Source organism: Trachurus trachurus (assembly GCF_905171665.1).
Source record: "Trachurus trachurus genome assembly, chromosome: 24".
NCBI classification, from domain to species: domain Eukaryota; kingdom Metazoa; phylum Chordata; class Actinopteri; order Carangiformes; family Carangidae; genus Trachurus; species Trachurus trachurus.
This window is the reverse complement of record NC_139910.1, coordinates 10,868,984-10,888,626: the sequence shown is the minus strand read 5'-3', so window position 1 is coordinate 10,888,626 and position 19,643 is coordinate 10,868,984. Positions and strand designations below refer to the sequence as shown.

At 43.1% G+C, this 19,643-nt stretch overlaps 1 protein-coding gene across 2 annotated transcripts in view; it reads left to right on the top strand.

Moving 5' to 3' along the window:
* The window catches only part of LOC311007378 (glutamate receptor ionotropic, kainate 2-like), a gene marked incomplete at both ends in the record, with an annotated part of 56,470 nt that overhangs the window by 36,179 nt on the left and 648 nt on the right, over positions 1 to 19,643 (top strand). For both annotated transcript variants that reach the window (XM_084000527.1, XM_084000526.1), the window contains 9 exons: positions 3,915 to 4,058; positions 4,915 to 5,022; positions 5,170 to 5,283; positions 5,391 to 5,597; positions 7,118 to 7,341; positions 11,102 to 11,220; positions 12,192 to 12,409; positions 13,054 to 13,279; positions 17,012 to 17,262. In XM_084000527.1, coding sequence (XP_083856653.1) covers positions 3,915 to 4,058; positions 4,915 to 5,022; positions 5,170 to 5,283; positions 5,391 to 5,597; positions 7,118 to 7,341; positions 11,102 to 11,220; positions 12,192 to 12,409; positions 13,054 to 13,279; positions 17,012 to 17,262 — 1,611 coding nt within the window. The remainder of the gene's footprint in view (positions 1 to 3,914; positions 4,059 to 4,914; positions 5,023 to 5,169; positions 5,284 to 5,390; positions 5,598 to 7,117; positions 7,342 to 11,101; positions 11,221 to 12,191; positions 12,410 to 13,053; positions 13,280 to 17,011; positions 17,263 to 19,643) is intronic.

The following is a 19,643-nucleotide window of genomic DNA, read 5'->3' as shown; positions in this document are numbered from 1 at the left end:
ACGAGTGCACAACCCGGTCCCTCCATGTTTGTTAATATTTGAATGTTCCTCACGTATCGTATTTGTGAGAGAGAGAAAATGCAAAGATGAACTAAGACATCAAGGGGCTGGAGAAGTAGATGTAAGGTGTGGAAAAATGTCATTAAACGGAGGAGAGGGGTCTAGATGACGACGTTTCTTGAAGGAAAGGGGGGGGGTAGTGTGTGATTTCAGATGGTTCTGTGAGTGTTTGAATGGGAGACAGAGAGACATGAGAAAGACAGGGCAACAGAGGTTTTTGGGCATCTTGTTTGAACCCCCCCTCGCCCCCCAACAGCACCACTACCACCCCACCCACCACTCCACCGCCCCCTCTCTGTCTGAGTGTCCCAAGGGTTCGAGATTGGTTTCACTTAAAACACTTAAAACACCCCACAGGACCTGTGCTGGCTCTGAAATAAATATCAAGATCACTCTTGGATTGTTTTTAAATTGAATGCAATCTGCCAGAGCTGTGAGCCATCATCTCACCCCCACCCCTCCACCCACCCACCCACCCACCCTGCTTGATCTCTCCTTCCACTTGATGCCAGCCTCTTTTTGTTTCCATCACAAAGGGATTTTCAGGAATTGTTCTGCTCGAGAGGAAAGTAAAGGGGGGGGGGGGGGGGGGGGGGGGGGGGGAGAGAGAGAAAAAAAAGATCTTTGCCATATAAATAATTTGAGCCGTGCAATATTTGATATATCACGGCGTTGGAAAGTTAAAAGATTGCGTTGGGTGGGGTGGGGGGTGTTTCCAGGAATGGTTGTTAAGTCAGAGGAGAAGCTAACAGAATGACATAAATGATTCATTCAAACAAAAAGGCCGATGGAGGGGGGTGGAGGGGAGTGTGTGTGTGTGTGTGTGGGGGGGGGGGGGGGGGATTGTGTCCTCGGACTGCAAACACAGTAGAGTACACAAATGTGTTTATACTGCACAACATCTAATAAACTCCCAAATAAACTGTATCCTGGAGCCAAATCGATCTTTATGCTACAATAAATAAATTCCTGTCTCTAATGTTGCCCAGCTAAAAAAAAAAAAAAAAAACCCCACTCCGTACACTGCTGCTGATGAAGCATGAATATATTGTTATCACTATAAAACTGTCAATGAGCAATGTTATAAGGCTTTTTCAAAGTCAGGATACAGCATGCATACTGTATATGATTCGTCATAAAGCGGTCTCTCTCATTTTCAAATTCATTTTAGCATATTAAATCCATATTATGTGCTTATCACTTATCCAGAGCCGCTCAATCTGTTTTTGTGAGTTTATTCAACGGAGAGCGGCGGCGCTGAAATGTCCGCGTTTTTTAGCAGTTAATTCAATCTCACATTTATTCATAAAATCTTTTTTTTTCTTCCTCCTCTTCCCTCAAACCATGTGAAATATCTGCTGAGGATGAGGATGAGATAATCCCACTCATTTCCAGTGATGCCATAAGAGGGTTTAATTTTCTGCAAAGCATTAATATATTAAAACAAAACAAACAGAAAATATATTCATGGAAAACAAATGAAACTCTCACCTCAGGCTGCTTGTGTTGTATTTTGATGCAAAATCTAACTTAATAAGAAGTGGAATAAACAATTGGATATGGATACTCTTTGTGGCGCATATATTTAGTGGGGAAAAAAGGGGGAGCATTCGACACCCTGCATTTCTTGAAGACAAATATACCACGTAACATCTGTTAAGCTTTTATGAAATGAATTATCAGCCTTCTGTCATACATCAAGGTTTGCCCTAAAATATCCCGGCTGGATTTGATATCAGGGCATAATTCAGTATGAAAAGGAAAGGTAAAAATAAACTTCCAAGGCGGTCTTTAGGACTTTGTCTGTTTTTAGCAAACAAGTTGTCAGATAGTTTCTTTCCTGGAGTCTTTTTCACAGAGTGTATTTATAGCAAGTCATTTATTGGAAAAATGCAGTGCATACTGTACTTTGGACCAAACGAATAAAGTCATGAAGTCATAAAGTCATAGAGCTAGAAGAATAAGAATGTAATATTGATTGAATATGGATGAATAAAAGTCAAGGTTGTTGGAGGAAAAGTGAAAAGGTCACAAGCAAAACTGAAGTGCAGAGATATTCATGAAGATCAGTTGAGGGAGGCAAGGTTTTTTGAAATTTTATTTTATTTTTTTCTGAATTGCATGAATTCAACCATGCCACAGCCAAACTGAAATCAATCATAAAATGAATTTGTTGAATAAATGAGTTCAAAAATATATCATGTACTTTTGAAATGGAAAGCACTGGACTGAAACTGAATGTGATTGTTGCAACTTTTTCTGAATTCAGGCCAAGATGCTTTTTTTTTTATTTTTTGTAAATGCATCCGTGAGAGGAAAAAAAAAAAAGCTTGATTCAATCCTGCAGCGTGTCTTTGTACATAATGTAGCTGGTAACACAATAATTGGATGATTGGACATGATGAACTTTCCCTTCAGTGGAGAAAATAGTGTTTGGATATTGGCTGTGTATAAAAAAAAATCCTCTTCTCTATTCTCTCTATTCAAGAAATAGATTAGTGGAATGGCAGACTCTTTTCCTAATCAGCATTTGCCATGAACACCACTACACACACACACGCTCACACACACTGCCGGCACTGGGAGAGCAGATATGGCACTAGCTGTTCCCTTTCCCAGGGAAGCAGTGGGGATGAAAGAGTGCAGAGATTGCTCTCCCATCCTCTGATCTGCTGCTGCCTTTGACATCAGCAGCCACCAACTCCAAAAGCACAGGAGAACTGGGGAGGGTGGGGCGTAAAAGCCACCGCATCCACACACACACACAAACTCCACTTCTTTCTCCATCTTGAATTCCCTCCCTCCTCTCCCGTTGGATGTGAGATTTATTTCTTTAATTGGCCTGCCACCGTAAGTAAGGTTTGAATAAATTGTACATGAAGCGTAGTTTATGCCGCTTCCAGTCTGCTCCTCTTCTTCTCCCACGTGGACGGCGTCGACGCTTCGCTGCACCTATAGAGACAAACATAGGGAACTGATACGGGGCTAAGCGGCGGTCTGCGGTCGGTCGTGGCTCCTTGCTTCGCGCCGCGGCACGGCTCATTCCCTCCGACAGCCGGCACATCCACAAAGACCCCTATAGCTGCAGATACTTTGTGGTCTCAAAGTCATTTTTCATACTCCCTTGCAGGTTGGTCATCCAGGACTTGTCAAATAAGATCACCACAGTGTATTTCAGCCTGTGTGGGGACCATGAAAAGAGGATCTGAGCTGAGCTGTAATGTGTTGATCTGAGTAAATGTGGATAAGGAAATCGTGTGTGCCAAGTGTGGTGGAGTGCTAAAGATAAATCTCAGCCTGTCAGCGTGTGAACTCTGAGCTCGAGCATTTACTCCTTTTGATGACTTATTACTAGGGTTATATGGATGACCACCCACCATGTATCCCAGCTAGGCTCTGTGTGTGTGTGTGTGTGTGTGTGTGTTTAGCATGTTACACCAAGTGTGCCAGTCAGAGTTGTCCCGTCCGCACTGGTGCCTGCTTTGCATTCCCCTTTTCTCTGGGGAACAGGCACACCCATCAGGAACCATTAGTCTTCACACTGACAGGTCGGCCTTCCTCTGTGAGTCTCTCCCTGGCGGAGCTTTCGCCTCGCCTCAGACGCCGGTCGGGTATTTTTTTACTAACAGGCTGAGACACGGTGCCATTTGTGCAGGGCATTTACTGCTGGCGTTACTTATAATTTATGTTCTCTTGTCCCAACCAAAGTGTAAAGCAAGTCACCCGAGACTTCACACACTTTTTCTTATGTCCCTCTCCGCAGGTGAGCTAATGGGCGGATTAAAGGTCAGGTGGTGAAATGTATCGACAGGTGTTATAAAAACGTCTAATAACATCACCTTCCTGTTTTGCAGACGGATGCGGCGCTGATGTATGACGCCGTGCATGTGGTGGCGGTGGCGGTGCAGCAGTCGCAGCAGATCACTGTCAGCTCTCTGCAGTGTAATCGCCACAAGCCGTGGCGATTCGGAGGTCGTTTCATCAGCCTCATCAAAGAGGTACATCACCGCTGTCAGAGTGCACTCTGTCTCGACCTTTGACCTGTATAATCTGCTGGACGCTCGAGCTCTGTTGTGTTATATTGATCCGTGCAATCAGGCGTTTGCAAGCATTCCCTTTTTTTTTAAATCACTGAAATGCTTTCATGAAACTTTATTGCACATTATGAGTCTAGTTTTCAGTGCAAGCATCTCTGCTCTTGTGGAAAACTGTGCTCCTGATAAAACTCATATAAACATCCCAAACAAGTACACTGCCCAATTTAAACACTCACAAATCTTCATTAAATTATAATCTAAATAACCGCTGCATTATCCGCAGTAACTCTGTGTTTGTTGTGATCTTTCATTCTCTTCCTCCTGCTTTTTCTCCACGAATATCTCCACTCGTGTTTATATCAAAGCCACTGTGTGTCTCCTTAACTCTAGTCAGGGTCAGCTATTTGCTTTGTTCTACAAAGCTCTCTGGATGGTATCATTGCAGGTAATTTTCAGAATGAGCCATTGTAGTAGCTGGCGCTTCCTCCCCCTCCTGTGTCTGCTGTCGCTCTCCATGCCCGTCTGTTCCTCCAATGGCTTTGAAGTGAAACTTCAAGCACAATGAACCACATGCATAATGAAGTCTTACCTGTCAAACTTGCGTCTATTCTCGCCCGCTTTATTGTTTCTTGTTATGTTGTTGAGATAGACAGTGAGGAGAGAGCCAGCCGGAATTCATAATTGGGACAGAAAAAAAGTTTTATGGTTAGAGGTTGGACTGATATTGTTGAGAAAGACGATACCTTAAGGTTAATGGAATGACTGTGCTGAGAGCCGAGGGTTTTTAGTTTATTATGCTGTATATTACTGTCTGCAGGCTCACTGGGATGGTTTGACAGGGCGTGTTCTCTTCAACAAGAGCAATGGACTGAGAACAGATTTCGACCTGGATGTCATCAGTCTGAAGGAAGAGGGGCTGGAAAAGGTGCGTCACACGCTGGTGTCGTTGATGCTGTGGCATCTGATCCTTAAAGAGAAAAATTGTTGGAGGTCTTGGTGCTTTAAAGCATTTTATTTCCTCTGTGCAGACAAGACAAGGTGATATAAACTTGACGCTGAATTGTTTCTACAGATTGGAACATGGGATCCTCCCAGCGGTCTGAATATGACAGAAACTCACAAAAGCAAGACATCCAACATCACCGACTCTCTGGCTAACAAATCCCTGCGTGTATCAACCATACTGGTAGACTTCATAAAATTAAAACACAAGCAGCATACACACTGATTTTTTACATCTAATACCAAACACAGACTTTTCCACTTTTACTCCAATTTATTTTCCCTTCACAGGAGGAGCCATATGTGATGTTTAAGAAGTCAGATAAGCCTCTGTATGGGAACGACCGATTCGAAGGGTACTGTATTGACCTGCTGAGGGAGCTCTCGGCCATCCTGGGTTTCCGCTATGAGGTTAGATTAGTAGAAGATGGGAAGTTTGGAGCGCTGGATGAGGGCACAGGCCAATGGAACGGCATGGTCCGGGAGCTCATGGACCACGTGAGTCAATAAATACAAAAGCAAAGTAAAATGTGTTTTGATGAATGAAAACTGTGCCAGTGCTGTGGTGATGTTTAAACTTGTTTCCAAAGCTAAAAGTATTTTCTAAACTCCCGCCTCACCTACCTATTCTTTCTTGTTTGCAGATACTGAAAGCATATTTATTTCAAACAGGTTGAAATATTCTTAATACACAGGTCTTTAAACTTCTCTTTAAAATAAGTTTAAGATGTTTTAAAATGAGGCCACACAATATTTAAAAGAAAAATATACCTTTCCTCATAGAAATTGAAAGCTGACAAACTTTTGGCCGGTTGTACCAAATGCTAATGGTGACTAATGTTAACATTTGCAAACTTTATCTAGATACTGCTGACAGTAAGTCTCCTGGCTTATTATAAGTTTAAGCATTCAGCTTGTCTCCACAACTGTCACCTATGGCCACAAATGCTGTTTAACTAAAGGTGCAAAGGGTCACTTTGTAGGATCTGTAAATTGTGCTATCGCTATATATTAGCATTAACATCTGTTTACTTACCAATCCAGAAGAAACATTGTGAGTTCAGCATCGAACGTTATTCTTTTACTCTCCAAAAGTTGTCTCTATCGTTGAAAAGAAACAAAATGTACATCTTGTTAATCACTGAAGTTAGCATGCTAACGAGCTAGCCTCGGCCAATGTCACCACTTTCTGATTGTGACTCACTGCAGCCTCCAATGTGCCATGAAAATGTGCCACTGCTCAGACAGTGTTTAACAACCTCTTGTATTATAAAGACAACAATAGCTGAAGCCGTTGTTAGAAGGGAATCACCACCACCCGTTACCACATACAGCGATAGAGAAACCATGTAAATAGCCTAATAACTCAAGATAATAAGCTTAATAAACTCAAATATATATCAAAAAAAGACTTGATAACATGAGAATTTATGCAGTAAAAAGCCTTAAAGCACATCGTAAATTATGTGTTTTTCCCCCCCACGATAATGAATGGTTGTTAAGATAAACAGCAAGAGCCAGCAGACAAAGAGACAGAAAATGAAGAGTGCCATCTACAGAATCTCAAACATCCTCCACCGAATGTGTTTGGGGGAAAAATTGCACTGCAACAGCAGAAGGTGGATGAAGAAGTTATGTCTCGAAGGAGTTATGCAAAACTCCTTCAGAGTGAACGCTCAGCAGCATCGAAGGCTAATCTCACGTTCAAGGGGACAGAGGGTTAATTCGTCGCAGATTAATCTAATCCCAAGATTGTTGCCTCAGTGACTCACCTTTGACACCACATAAGAAGGATTAGACGTATAACCTGCAATTTCCCGAAAACCTCCTCAGCCTCCCACCTGCTAATCTAGCTGAACTAATGACCCTGGCCATTTTCTCTGCTCTGTCATGCCTCTCCCTCCCTGTACATATTGATCACACCAGCTGCTGACAGAAATCAGATGTTAATTCGATTGTTGTTGTTTTGGTGTTGTTTTTTTTGTCTTTTATCATCTGTGTTTGTTATCTCATTGCAGAAAGCAGACCTGGCAGTGGCTCCTCTGGCCATCACCTATGTGAGAGAGAAGGTCATCGACTTCTCCAAGCCCTTCATGACGCTGGGGATAAGTATCCTGTACCGCAAGCCCAACGGGACCAACCCCGGGGTCTTTTCCTTCCTCAACCCCCTCTCACCCGATATCTGGATGTATATTCTGCTGGCTTGCTTGGGTGTCAGTTGTGTGCTGTTTGTCATAGCCAGGTAACATGTCAACCCTCCCTCTCCCTCTCCTCCTTACCTTCCTCTGCTTCCTTCTTACCTATACCTGCTTTCTTTGCTTTCACTAACATACAGTAGCAGTTGCTCCCTCCGGGCCTAAAGAGGGTAATACATTCACTGAAAATCATCAGGCTCTGACTGGTGGAAAAGAAAACACTCTCACACAACACTCTGAACACCTCTTTATTCTTAGGTGGTTTCAGTAGATTTAGATATGGTCCACCACAAAACAAAATCAAATCTGCAGTAAATATGTCACCATGAAGGACCATACTAGCGTTATACTTACTGTTGATCATTTTCCAAAGTACACCGCACTTTCTTTTTGTCATTCTCTTAAAAAATACAAATGTTTTAGCTTCACTTTTGTGCAATCAGACAGTAGTTTTGAGTGAAAGAAAACCGGGAAATGAGCTAAAGCAATTAAAGAAAAACACTGGTATGAGTTGTGATTCCTCACACTGTCCCAGGTGTATTCGCACAGGCATCGGCAACTGTAAAAAAAACAACCTCCCTGTTATCTCTTAACCCGCTGTAAGAAATGTCAATGTAACAACAATGGCCACGTTGTACAGGTACAATTCTTACACAATCTTGATCAAATCCCCCCCCAACCCTCACCCAACCCAACCCACCCGCCTGTCCACCCTCCTCCCCCCCTTAAACCACAGATGCATGAACAATGTCGAAAAAGATGTGTGTTAACCCCAGGGCTCCTCTTCTCCTCCTTTGATCCTGAGAGGTTTGGGTTTAATGCACATTTCATCAAAAAATGTTACCGGCACAATGATCACATGAGAGGAATGCAGCAACTGTCACCTAAGTTAGCTCAGAATATGCAAATTATACCCATAGCCCTTTTTTGTTTCCACGGTTTGTCGCGGTAAGTGATTAGCATGCAATTCTATTGATATTCCTCTGATTGTAATGAAATGGCCTGGGTACCTTTTTATTAAATTATAATGCTCTTGTCTGCGTGCATGCTCGGTGCCTTTCTGCACACCATGGCAATAAATAGTGCTTGTCCTCACAACACTTGTGTGTGGCCAAAACTGTTCAGCAAAGTTTAAAATCTGAAGAGCAATGTTTCCCCACAGTTCACTGAGCTGGTTCTTTCATAATTGTAGTATTGATTGCACGACCAGCGATTGATTGGTCAATTCCCCGAATGCAGAGTATATTATTTTCTTTAATCCCCGACAAATAGAGTGGAGTGGAGTGAGCTTATGAAGTCTCGGTTTTGCGCAATAAAACACTAAACACCTCAATCTCACCAGGGATTCGTAACGTCTTTGAACCACTTCCCACACACATATACACACGTTTTTTTTTCTCTCTCTTACTCTCTCTCTCTCTGACTCTCTGGCTAAATAAGCGATCTCATTTCAAACTCCAGAAAAATACATTGCACTCACTGGTTCCTTCCAGCTCTTGTGTGTGGATGAATTGATTCCTCTCTTTATTAACAAAACAAATGGCATTCTTTCACATCATAGAAACTTTTTTCTTTCTGGAGTGTAGAGAATAACTACCTGCCTAGAAGAGAAGGTGATTATAAATTGCAGTATAACATTTTTACATGTAGTTACAGGCTGTTGCAGGTTTGTGGTCCATGTCCTGGACGCCTGTGATTTTAACACACACACACACACACACACACACTGCCCAGACGCAGCCTCTTCTCTTGGCCTGAGAGAAGAAAGGCAACAGATCTATAAAGCCAGTGAGAGTAATTGAATCCAACAGACAGTTAATGGAGGGAGCGCGTTGTATTATTGTGGCCGGGGACGTGCGAAGGGGGGAAGAGGAGCAGGAGAGAAAGAGAGAGAGAGATAGGGGTGAAGAGTCTTTTTAGAATTCAGTGTGCAATTCGACATGTCCCTCGTGCTCGGTGTGAGGAGGTGACCTTACGTCTGCATGTTCCACATCCCCTTCTTCCTGGTGATCAGTGTGCAGTACACGGCCCGCAGGAATACGGTACCGGCTCCAGGCAAAGGTCATACAGAGGAGCTGTCGGGTCTGGTGCATGCAGAATACACATGTAGACAGACAACACAGAGAGAAACCAACACCATCCGTTAGCCACAAGTGTGCGTCGTATAGGTTTATAGGTTTATACCCCTTTTGTGATACCAGCACAGGCGGCGGCACATATCTGATGGCAACCGCAGGTCGCCTCGGGCAACAGCTAAACATTATATGTAACATCTGTGAACAGCAACATGAATAAATCAAGCCAGAAAATATTTGACTTTGAGATTTGATTGAGCCAATGCAAATACAGTCGCTACCAGAGAGAAATACACTCCCACACACAGCTCGAGCAGGGGGTGGGGGTGAGGTGGGGGGTGGAGGGTGAGGGGGGAGGACGCATGCTCAAACGCTCGTGCGCCAGAGGCTCGATACACACAGGCATGAAAAACGTACACACATGCGGACACATGCGAGTGCACACACTGCATTATGCACAGCTCCACAAGGCCATTGTGCCATTTCAGTTGCCTGTGGTTCCAAGGAGACAGAGCTCATTGACATTCCAGTAAATCAGGCATCCTGATGGAGTTGACAGGAAGAATTATAGTGTGTCATCACAGCCATGACCACGAAGATGATTCTCAAGGGGACGGCGTAGAAAATAGCTGTAAAGCAAGAGCAATCTGACAAAAATGTTGCCGCATTCACGACGCTTGTAAAATTCAGACCGTTAATTAGGCTGCGGCAACAACACCGCGGAGTGATCACGTGACATATCTGTATGTAGCTCTACAAGACCGGCCATTGTGTAATATGTGCGCGTCTCTAAAGGCCGGAGCTGACAAATAGCATCGCACAAACTCTTAAGACCTGGCTTATTAGCATGCAGCATGTTGGGGGGTAGAGGGGGAGGTGGTGGTGGCTCCTAACCAGCCTTATGTGATGGGCCCCTCAACTCTGCATAAGCAGCGTTCCTCCTATCAACCACTTCAGCACAAACTCAATCAGTTCCTGATGCTTAACGCTAACCCAATCACCCCCACGCTAATGCCATGCCACTTTTGCTTAGGATAATAAATGAGAAATGTCCACAACTGACCTGAAGACGGGGACAATAAGCTGAGGCAGGCAGCGGGAGGATGGAGGGGGGGAGTGCGGGGAGCGGGGGGGGTGAAAGAGGGAGGTTCATAGGGGAGGAAAGGTAATCTGGGAGAAAAAATGAGGTGTAGGTTGTTGGGGTGGGAATGGTGCAGGGTAGGGAACAGAGATTAAGGTGTGAAGGGAATGTAAGAAAAGGCAGTTAGGGAGGTGAAGAACAGAGGTAGGTTGCCGGGAAACGAGAAGGAGGAAGAGAAAAAAAAGGATATGGCGTCCACAAAGTAATGGTGATTGCAGTTGCTGGGGGGAAACACATAACGGCTCCTGAGTCAGTGAATCCAAATGAGCTCCAAAGATCATCACGTACTTGGACATTATCACCAGTGACAGTGTTATTCCAGCCTATTGATCTGTTCTCACAATAAACTGATGGCATTTGAATATGCCAATAAGTTGATCTCAGCAAAAGCTTGAATGATTTGCTTTGGTCTCAGCAGAAGCTCTGACCCTGAGGCCACAACACAGGATTCCTACACATTTACATTCCCTTTGTTCCTGCTCACTGTGTTTTAAAATGAATGTTTTATCTGCCGTTTAATCTGCACCAGGGAACACACTGTTCTTTGCTTTTGTGCTGACATATCTGTCTCTGTGCTCTCTCCCTTTATAGGTTTAGCCCTTATGAGTGGTACAACCCGCATCCATGCAACCCCGACTCAGATGTAGTGGAAAACAATTTTACGCTGCTCAATAGTTTCTGGTTTGGAGTTGGGGCTCTCATGCAGCAAGGTAGTTGCCTCAGCCTGTGGCTGCTGTTGCTCTGTGGAGCTGGAGCTCTCTATATCCCACTGTCTCTGAGGACTTGGTTGTTTTATACAAGCCAGCGGCAACGGAGAGACCTCTGGGGGTCCAGACAGAACTTAGAGTAAATGTGCATGTAATGGCTTTTTAATTAAATCAGCTGAGCTTATAGGAACATAGAATAAACCACAGCATATGAGTATATTAGACATATGTGTAGGAGGGATGGATTTGAACAGCCCTCGCACCGCTTGAGTAAAATCAATCTTCATGACCCGGAGATTAGAATTCAAACAAATACATACATCAGTGTTTTTTATCTGCAGCTGCTCAAACAGCATCAGTTTCTGAGGTGTTTTAAAATAATATACAGCCCATAAATCAGCTCTTTATCACAGCGATGATAGCTCGATAATACCCAGTGTCCTCTCCTCTTGCCCTTGGCCCATCAGCACCTAGAGATCAGTGGGGTGTGGAGTCAGGATGTGAGGTTACCTTGGGTACATGACTCTCTGGCCCAAACAGCCCGTCACTTCTCCACACTGTTGTGAATGATCAATATTGAATGTGTTTATTTGATTGTATTGATTTTATGCAAACCTCCTCGTCCTCGGGGGACATTTTAAATAGCACTTTTCTGTGTCTCCTGCATTATTTAAAGCACTCACTTGTGACTCAGACAAGATAATTTCGCTTGTTTGAAATCCAACAATCATCTTGTTTTGAGAGCTCTCTCGAGTGATTTCATCTTGTAGTGAGTGCTGCACCTGCCTCAGCTGAAAACTTGAAGAGAGTTCTTGAAGCAAGATTTTTTTTTTGTTTTTTTGTAGTTGTTAAGTACCCGATCTCATCTTGTTTTTGACATTATCAGAATAAAATGAATCAGAATTAGAAGCTTAATGCTGAGATGAATTAATTCTGCAGTGTAACGCTCACCGCTGCCACCTCCCTCACACCAGGCTCAGAGCTCATGCCCAAGGCGCTGTCGACTCGAATAGTGGGAGGCATCTGGTGGTTCTTCACCCTCATCATCATCTCCTCGTACACGGCCAACCTGGCCGCCTTCCTCACCGTGGAGAGGATGGAGTCGCCTATAGACTCGGCCGACGACCTGGCCAAACAAACTAAAATCCTGTACGGGGTGGTGGAGGACGGCGCCACCATGACCTTCTTCAAGGTAAAGGAGTGTCTGGGTTCGTTACAGCCAGAGAGAGGTGTAGAGAGGGAAGAGCCTCCTCCTCCTGTCACTTCAGTTGTTTACAGTGCGAGCCAGACAAAGTCGTGTTGTTTTAATCAAGGAATCAGTCAACAGTAATTGTTACTGCAGTCTGATTTCGCTCTGCACACTGTGCGAGTGGTTTTTAACACAAAAGCGCCCCACTGACTTTTGGAGTTGATTACCTTGCAGAGGAGTTGGAGTGGTGTGCGTCTCTTGGATTCTCATCTAACAACTCGAGTGTTGTTGCTCCTCTTGTTGCTCTAACCCCTGCAATGTTTTAAACACATACCGTTGTCAGATAAAGCTTAAAATGGCCGTGTCTTGTTTTTGTAGATGCATTTTAAAAAATTAAATTGCATTTATTTCACGATAAAAGTCACCCTGTTCAACACTTAAAAGCATGAAATAGCAGCAGCGGGAAATGCTCAGTTTGCACTTGTAGTAATTGCCGTCGCTGAGAAAACGCCAAATAAAAATGGCAACAGAAACTAAACTTGATTACATGAGTATAACTTTGACTTCCTCACTATTTCATACAAATATAAATAATCTCTAACGCTGCTCTCAGGCTTATTTTTCCTTTTCTTCTGGTGACTTTGCAGAAGACAAAAATCTCCACCTATGACAAGATGTGGGAGTTCATGAACAGCAGGAGGCAATCTGTGATGGTGAAGAACGTGGAGGAGGGCATCCAGCGCGTGCTCACCTCGGACTACGCCTTCCTCATGGAGTCCACCACCATCGAGTTCTCCACCCAGCGCAACTGCAACCTCACGCAGATCGGGGGCCTCATAGACTCCAAGGCCTACGGAGTGGGAACACCTATGGGTAAACGACCTCGAAAACCTCCGCAGCCCTACTGTGAATAGCTGTAGGTCAGAGAGAGACACTGCAGATACTATACGTGACAGATAAAGGTATATAGTACAGATGATGGATAAGCTCCGAGAATGGAAAATTTGACCTTTATTGATGGGGTCGTGGGTGTAATGGTTCGACAGAGTGAGGTGTAAAAGGTTTAGCTTAATGAAAAGCGAACGGCTGAAGAGGTTGAATTTATGGATAAGGTGAAAATGTGCCCACGGCTCAAAAAACAGGCATCGTTCAAGATCTTCCCCCCTTTTTTTCTTTTTTTTCTAGTCATAATGATTTTCTCCAAGGATTATTTACAGAGTAGAGAAGAAACCCTGGGTTAAACAGTGTTCACAAACACTTTTAATGGCGTGTTCCAGCCAACTTTGGGGCCATGCGAGGAGAGATCATAAGTGCAAGACAGTGAAACAATCGCAGAAAAGCAACCCGAAAGTCAATTTAGTGCAATTCCCTGTGAGTTACTTGACACCATCTGAATTGTGTCTGAGCATTAAGCCACAACAACAAAGCACTTGAGAAAGTATAAAACGAGCACTGAGAACTGTTTTAAACTGCGTGTTTGACCCAGCACCTGTCAGAAAGTATTGTTCTGACATTTTAAAGGCCCATTACCCCGTGATGAAGCAGATGAGTTAAAACCATCAGCCGCCGCTGTTTTGCTTTTATTTGACATTTTGGGAAATGATATCATGAATCAAATATTTTTTCCACCATCGCGTTTTGTTACGTTTAAAGCATATGTCAGGGTTAATAAGCGCGCGGCTCGCAACCCTGGCACTCCCGGTGAGCCTTTAGATGAAAGAGTATGGCGATGGGTTGCAGCCCCCCAGTGCCGTGGAGGTTAGAGTGGTCATGACGAGGCCAGGGAGAGCAGCGCGACCCGATATAATGGCCACATCTATCACCGGTGATAGGAAGGCCATCAAAATACGGAGGATTAATTTCTGCCCATCCACATCTGGACCCGGCCGCTGCTGATGGGTATGAGGCAGTTATAGATCTGCAGGGATGCCGTGATTGCCGCGGCCGTAACAAAGCTGAGATGATGCTGTGAAATATAGTCCCACTGTGGCTCCATAAGTGCACGAGTACTTACACTGATGCCCTTGAGATGGACACACAGTCCTCGAACACGGATCAGTCCTCGTTCTCATTCATGTGCCAACATAGTGTATCAAATATATGACTCCAAAATATAGCCCAGATCATTTTAATTCAGTGATAAGTGGTTTAAATGCATGATTTAAAATGTCCGCTTTCAAAGTTATTACTGCCCACTTACTCATTTCAATCTCTAATCCTGATGTTCATTGCTCAGTATTTCAGAAATAAAGCTGATTATAGCCTGTAAAATGTTTCTTCTCTGATAGAAGAGGTCTGGAGATAATTACTTTATTAGTTCAAAGTGAGCTCTGTTTTCATGCCAGCAGTCCTCGTCGAAACGGAGGAACATTTTCTTCCTCTTCTTTTTTTCTTCTTCTCATTTTCATTTTCTAGATTGTTGCTTTCTCCCCGTGTCCTTGTCCCCGAACCCTATGAAGACCTCTGAGCCTGTAACTTTTGCCCCACTGAGCACTGTTTAGCGGCTTGTTCCCTGTGGGGCTGTTACGGCAATAAACCAGAGCAAGTCGTATAATAAGTCTTAACCTTTTAGCGCTTGTCGGTTTTCACACGTCCTTTTCCCAAAACGCAAATGCGTCATCTACAGCCATCGACTTAAACTGTGATCACATTAATACTAGAAGCCAGACAGTGCGGGAGTGATGGATGTCCTCTGGTGTTGAACATCTGTCAGGTAGTTGTGTATGCACACTGTGTCAAGCACAGTGCTTTTCCATTCGCCTAGGCCCCGCTCTCCATATCCTCCTCTCGAAGGACCCATCCTATTAGCATTTATCCAAGGCCTGCTTTGTTAGGCCATCATTAATCATTTGAAATATGAGGGGAGCCAGAATCAGGGGACTCAGGATACTTGATAGATCTCTCATCTTCAAATGAAGCAAGCATATGCTTTTCACATGCATGTGCACACATGCATATACTATATATGTATATATATATAAAATGCATGACATGCGTTGTGTGCTTTACGTTATCACCTCAAACCATGCTCATTGCACATCATAAAGAAAAGAAAAAGAAAAAAACATAAAATCACGCACACACAAGTATACTCGCAAAAGAACAAGGCTTTTTTTTCTAGTGAACGCTGATATGCTGTTCAAAAATCAGTGGCTTTCTATGTATTTTTCAGTTTTTTTGTATTAATGTCCCCTTTGTCAGTCTAAATACACAGAGACTGTGAGATGAAAGGATGATGGATGGCAACAGATAAATGATAGATGAGACAGAGAGGGAATCAACTACAGGGGCTGACAGCCAAAACTGTATGAGAGCAGCAGACAAAGTGATGCTACCTGCTACCTGGAGCCAGATTCACTTCTTTAGCACACAATGTTCCCATGTTTGTTACAAAAAAAAAAGAAAAAAAAGATTTCTATTATGCCAGCATTATAAAATTTTCATATTTTACTGCTGTTTCATCTCTTTTTCAGTCACTCTGAGTAGCCAAAATACCTTAAATAGAAATTGAAATGTACAACCAGGCTTCATTACGTATGATTTCTGTAATCACATAAATACACTAACAAGCTTTCAAAGCAGTTTATAAATGAAACATGAACGCTCACAGTAAGTATTAATCTTTCTCGGCTTGGTTGGGGCAGTGTGTGTATGTGTGTGTGTGTGTGTGCACGCACTGCGCCTCGATCGGTCCGTGTGTTGTGTCAAACACGCTGCAGAAGGGAGAGGAACACGACCCCACTCGGGTACTCTGCAACGATTACTCCTCCTTTGATCACGGCATCACCCACTGCGCCTTAATGCCTTGTCGCTAATTCTGGCGCCTTCCCACTGTCTCTGGATTTGGGTTCTTTTTACTCGCCATGAAATCAACATGCAAAAGAAAAAAAAAACACCCTGATAGAGAAACCCTATCTCCAACATACACATATAATCCCAAACACATATGTCCCCATGTAACGTACACCCCACTGGGCTGCTGCTGCCGTGTTCTCTGCCTGTTTATGTGCTCCATTTATGGCGTGCGGAAACATGCGCCGCAAACAGCAGCTAATTCGTCAGAATCAACAGCAGCTCGGCTACACAAAGCCAAGTGTTTGCTGCCAGCTCCCTGCGCGTTACAATTCACACTCTGCCGAGATGAGTGAGAATTCTGGACTCACTCTGTGAATATAGGGATTAGTGGGATTTGAAGAAGGACTTACAAAAAAACTCCCTCTAAGCAGCCAACAATAACATGACAGGTTATATGATCACATGCAGCATGTTTCATACGCCCACCACCAGCGCTTATATATATACACACATGATAATATCATGATGTTAGGACGTTAGGCCTCGTGGATAAGTTCATCTGCTTCCCAACAGTCTTCTTCTTCTAACTCCCTGCACTCCTATTTGAGTCTAACTCGTTTGCCAAAACGCATAAACAAAGTTTTTTCTTCAAATGTTTCTATAGAGATCATTATTGTGAAATCTCATAACCATAGAGTGGAAATCTGACATCACACCACAGCCCTCCTGAGCATAATCTCTTTTTTTTCCTTCATATTTTGCTGTTATCCCTGTCCACCGGTCTCATGTGGTGTTTTTTTGTCCCCACAGGCTCTCCATACAGAGATAAGATCACAATAGCCATTCTGCAGCTGCAGGAGGAAGGGAAGCTGCACATGATGAAGGAGAAGTGGTGGCGAGGGAACGGCTGTCCCGAGGAGGAGAGCAAAGAGGCCAGCGCTCTGGGGGTGCAGAACATCGGGGGGATCTTCATCGTGCTGGCTGCAGGACTGGTGCTGTCGGTGTTCGTGGCCGTTGGCGAGGTCCTTTACAAGTCTAAACAGAACGCACAGCTGGAAAAGGTACTGGAGCTTTTTCCATTACAGTTAAGGGATTAAAGACCCTGCTGTGTTTCATTCAAACTGTGTTACATTTTAGATTTGACACCTCATACACTGCTCATCCTTATCAATGGGTGATTTTCTTGCATTACTTTATTTCTAAGGGGAATTCAAGCAGTTAAACAAAACAATATACAGTACATATGGTTTAGTTATTCTAATTATAGGTTAAAGAATTTAAAGGATAAGTTCACATGTTTTTAATCACTGCCTTAAACAATAGTCATGCTCATATTTACATTGAAGTTGTTTTTGGTCGCTCTAATTGTTCCTCCTACCCTGAAGAGATTCATCTGTTCTTCTTTGCTTGCTTGTTTTAGAACTACATCCTATACATACTGTAGAGTCTCTTCACGGCCAGCGCCAACAGACAAAACAATTAACAGCAGCTATTTCAGTTTATGTATGGCCGACCGTGTGAGCGTTGTTTTAAAAAGTACAAAAAAAAAAGCGTGAGCTCATCCTTTAATTGTATGATTTGTGTGAATGCAAATCCATGTGCAGCTTTTTCCTCCTCCCTCTGGTTATATTTCTTTAAAGCAGGAGACTGAATACATCTCAGGCTGTTCTATCTGTGGTCTATTTTAGTACTGAGTGCTCATGATTCATCACACAGTGCGGAGTATGTATTTTAGTGCACTTTAACTTGTGCAATGATGTTTCCAGATAATTGTGAAAGTCCGTCTGATAACGTATTTTAATTATTTACATCTACAGAATTATCACAGCGCACTGGTGTGTTACTTTATTGGGATAGTAATTAGTTTTTTTCTTCTTCTTTTTTTTAAACGGGCTGCATATGTTTCAGAGCACATCTTAGATATCATTAATCAAGAGCCGCAAGACTGGGTCACAGTATTCAGATAATTTGCAAATGCCACAGTCTCTAGGCTGCCAAGGTGCTTGTAATTTACATGCTGACAACAAGCCTCTCCTTCTCTATTTCCTCGCCCCGCCAACCCCCCTCCACCCAAACATCACCAGCTTTTTTTTTTCTTTTTTTCCCCATTTTTTTTTTTACCCCCCACCTCCTCACCCCCTTGTTCTCCATCTTTTTCCCCCCATCACTCTAATCCATATCTCTCCTCTTTGCTTTTCACCATTTCTTTTCCCCTCACCCTTCCTGCCCCTCTCTACTTCTGTAATCACTCATCTTCCCAAGTTCGCACAATCTTTCATTCATACGCCAGACAAATATATGTAAAAAATGGGCGAGAAAAAAAAAAACAAAGCAAAAAATACCTGGTGCATAAGCCACCCACAGATATCCATCTCACACACCTACACACATACACAAACAGAAAAATAGCAGCTGCATACTTTAATGCTCTCCCTCCTCCTTTATATATCCTCTCCTCCTACCCCCTCCAAGAATTTGAATTAGATTTTGCATAATCAGAAAGTGGATATATGGGAATTTGTCTTGGCAACGTTGGTGCACAGGCATATTGACATTTTATAGGATTTCACACCACGGGCATTATGCAGGGACAACAGAAGCTCATATTACAGAAGTTACATAACGCACGTCACTCTGTGAGGGGGTGATTGATGTTCTAAAAGAACCTACCAATATTTTGGGGATTTAATCTGCTGAAGTGGATGTTTTTGTCCTTTGTTCGATATCTTTACGTTTCCCTCTTGCGTGCCATGAGGTAGAAGTGTTGAATGTTGCGCTCGGGATTTAGTTCTTGGCAGGACGCAAAACGCTGGGAAAAAGCATTCAGACCTTTGTGTGGCAGTGAAGCTGTAAAGGGGGAAAACTGGGACATGTCAGACCTTAAACCAAAGCCCCATTTTTCAAAAAAAAAATCTATATTGTGTTGCAAGTACACTATAGAGTGTGACCCAATTTATTATCCATACTGAAACCCAACTTGTAACCTGAGTTTCACATTAAGATTCAAGTTGGTTTGATTGAAATAATTTTATGAGGGCACTGCTAATGGAGCAGTTCACCAGTTTCACATCTAAAGATTGGTTTAACTCATTATGAAGAGCAGCACTTAGATTATAAAGACAGTCGTGTGTTGTCCTCTGTGGCTCTGTTGGAGCCTTCTGAAGTCTAGGAAATGTTTTGGATTTTTGGATTTAAAATTAAATTCTTTTAAGAGTAAAACCTGTGTTGCACACTGGGCATTTGAAGTTTTGAAAAAAGCAGGCAGGTAAATAGTCTCTTGAGATCAAAATCTATTATTTTACTGATCAAAAGGGCACCGGCATAATTACACAACATGAAACCATCACAGCACCAAAAAAAAAAAATAACTGAAGAAGAAAAAAGAACATCAAAGCACCTAAAAAAGCACTGTTTCCATATGTTTGCTCGATGAATAATTAGT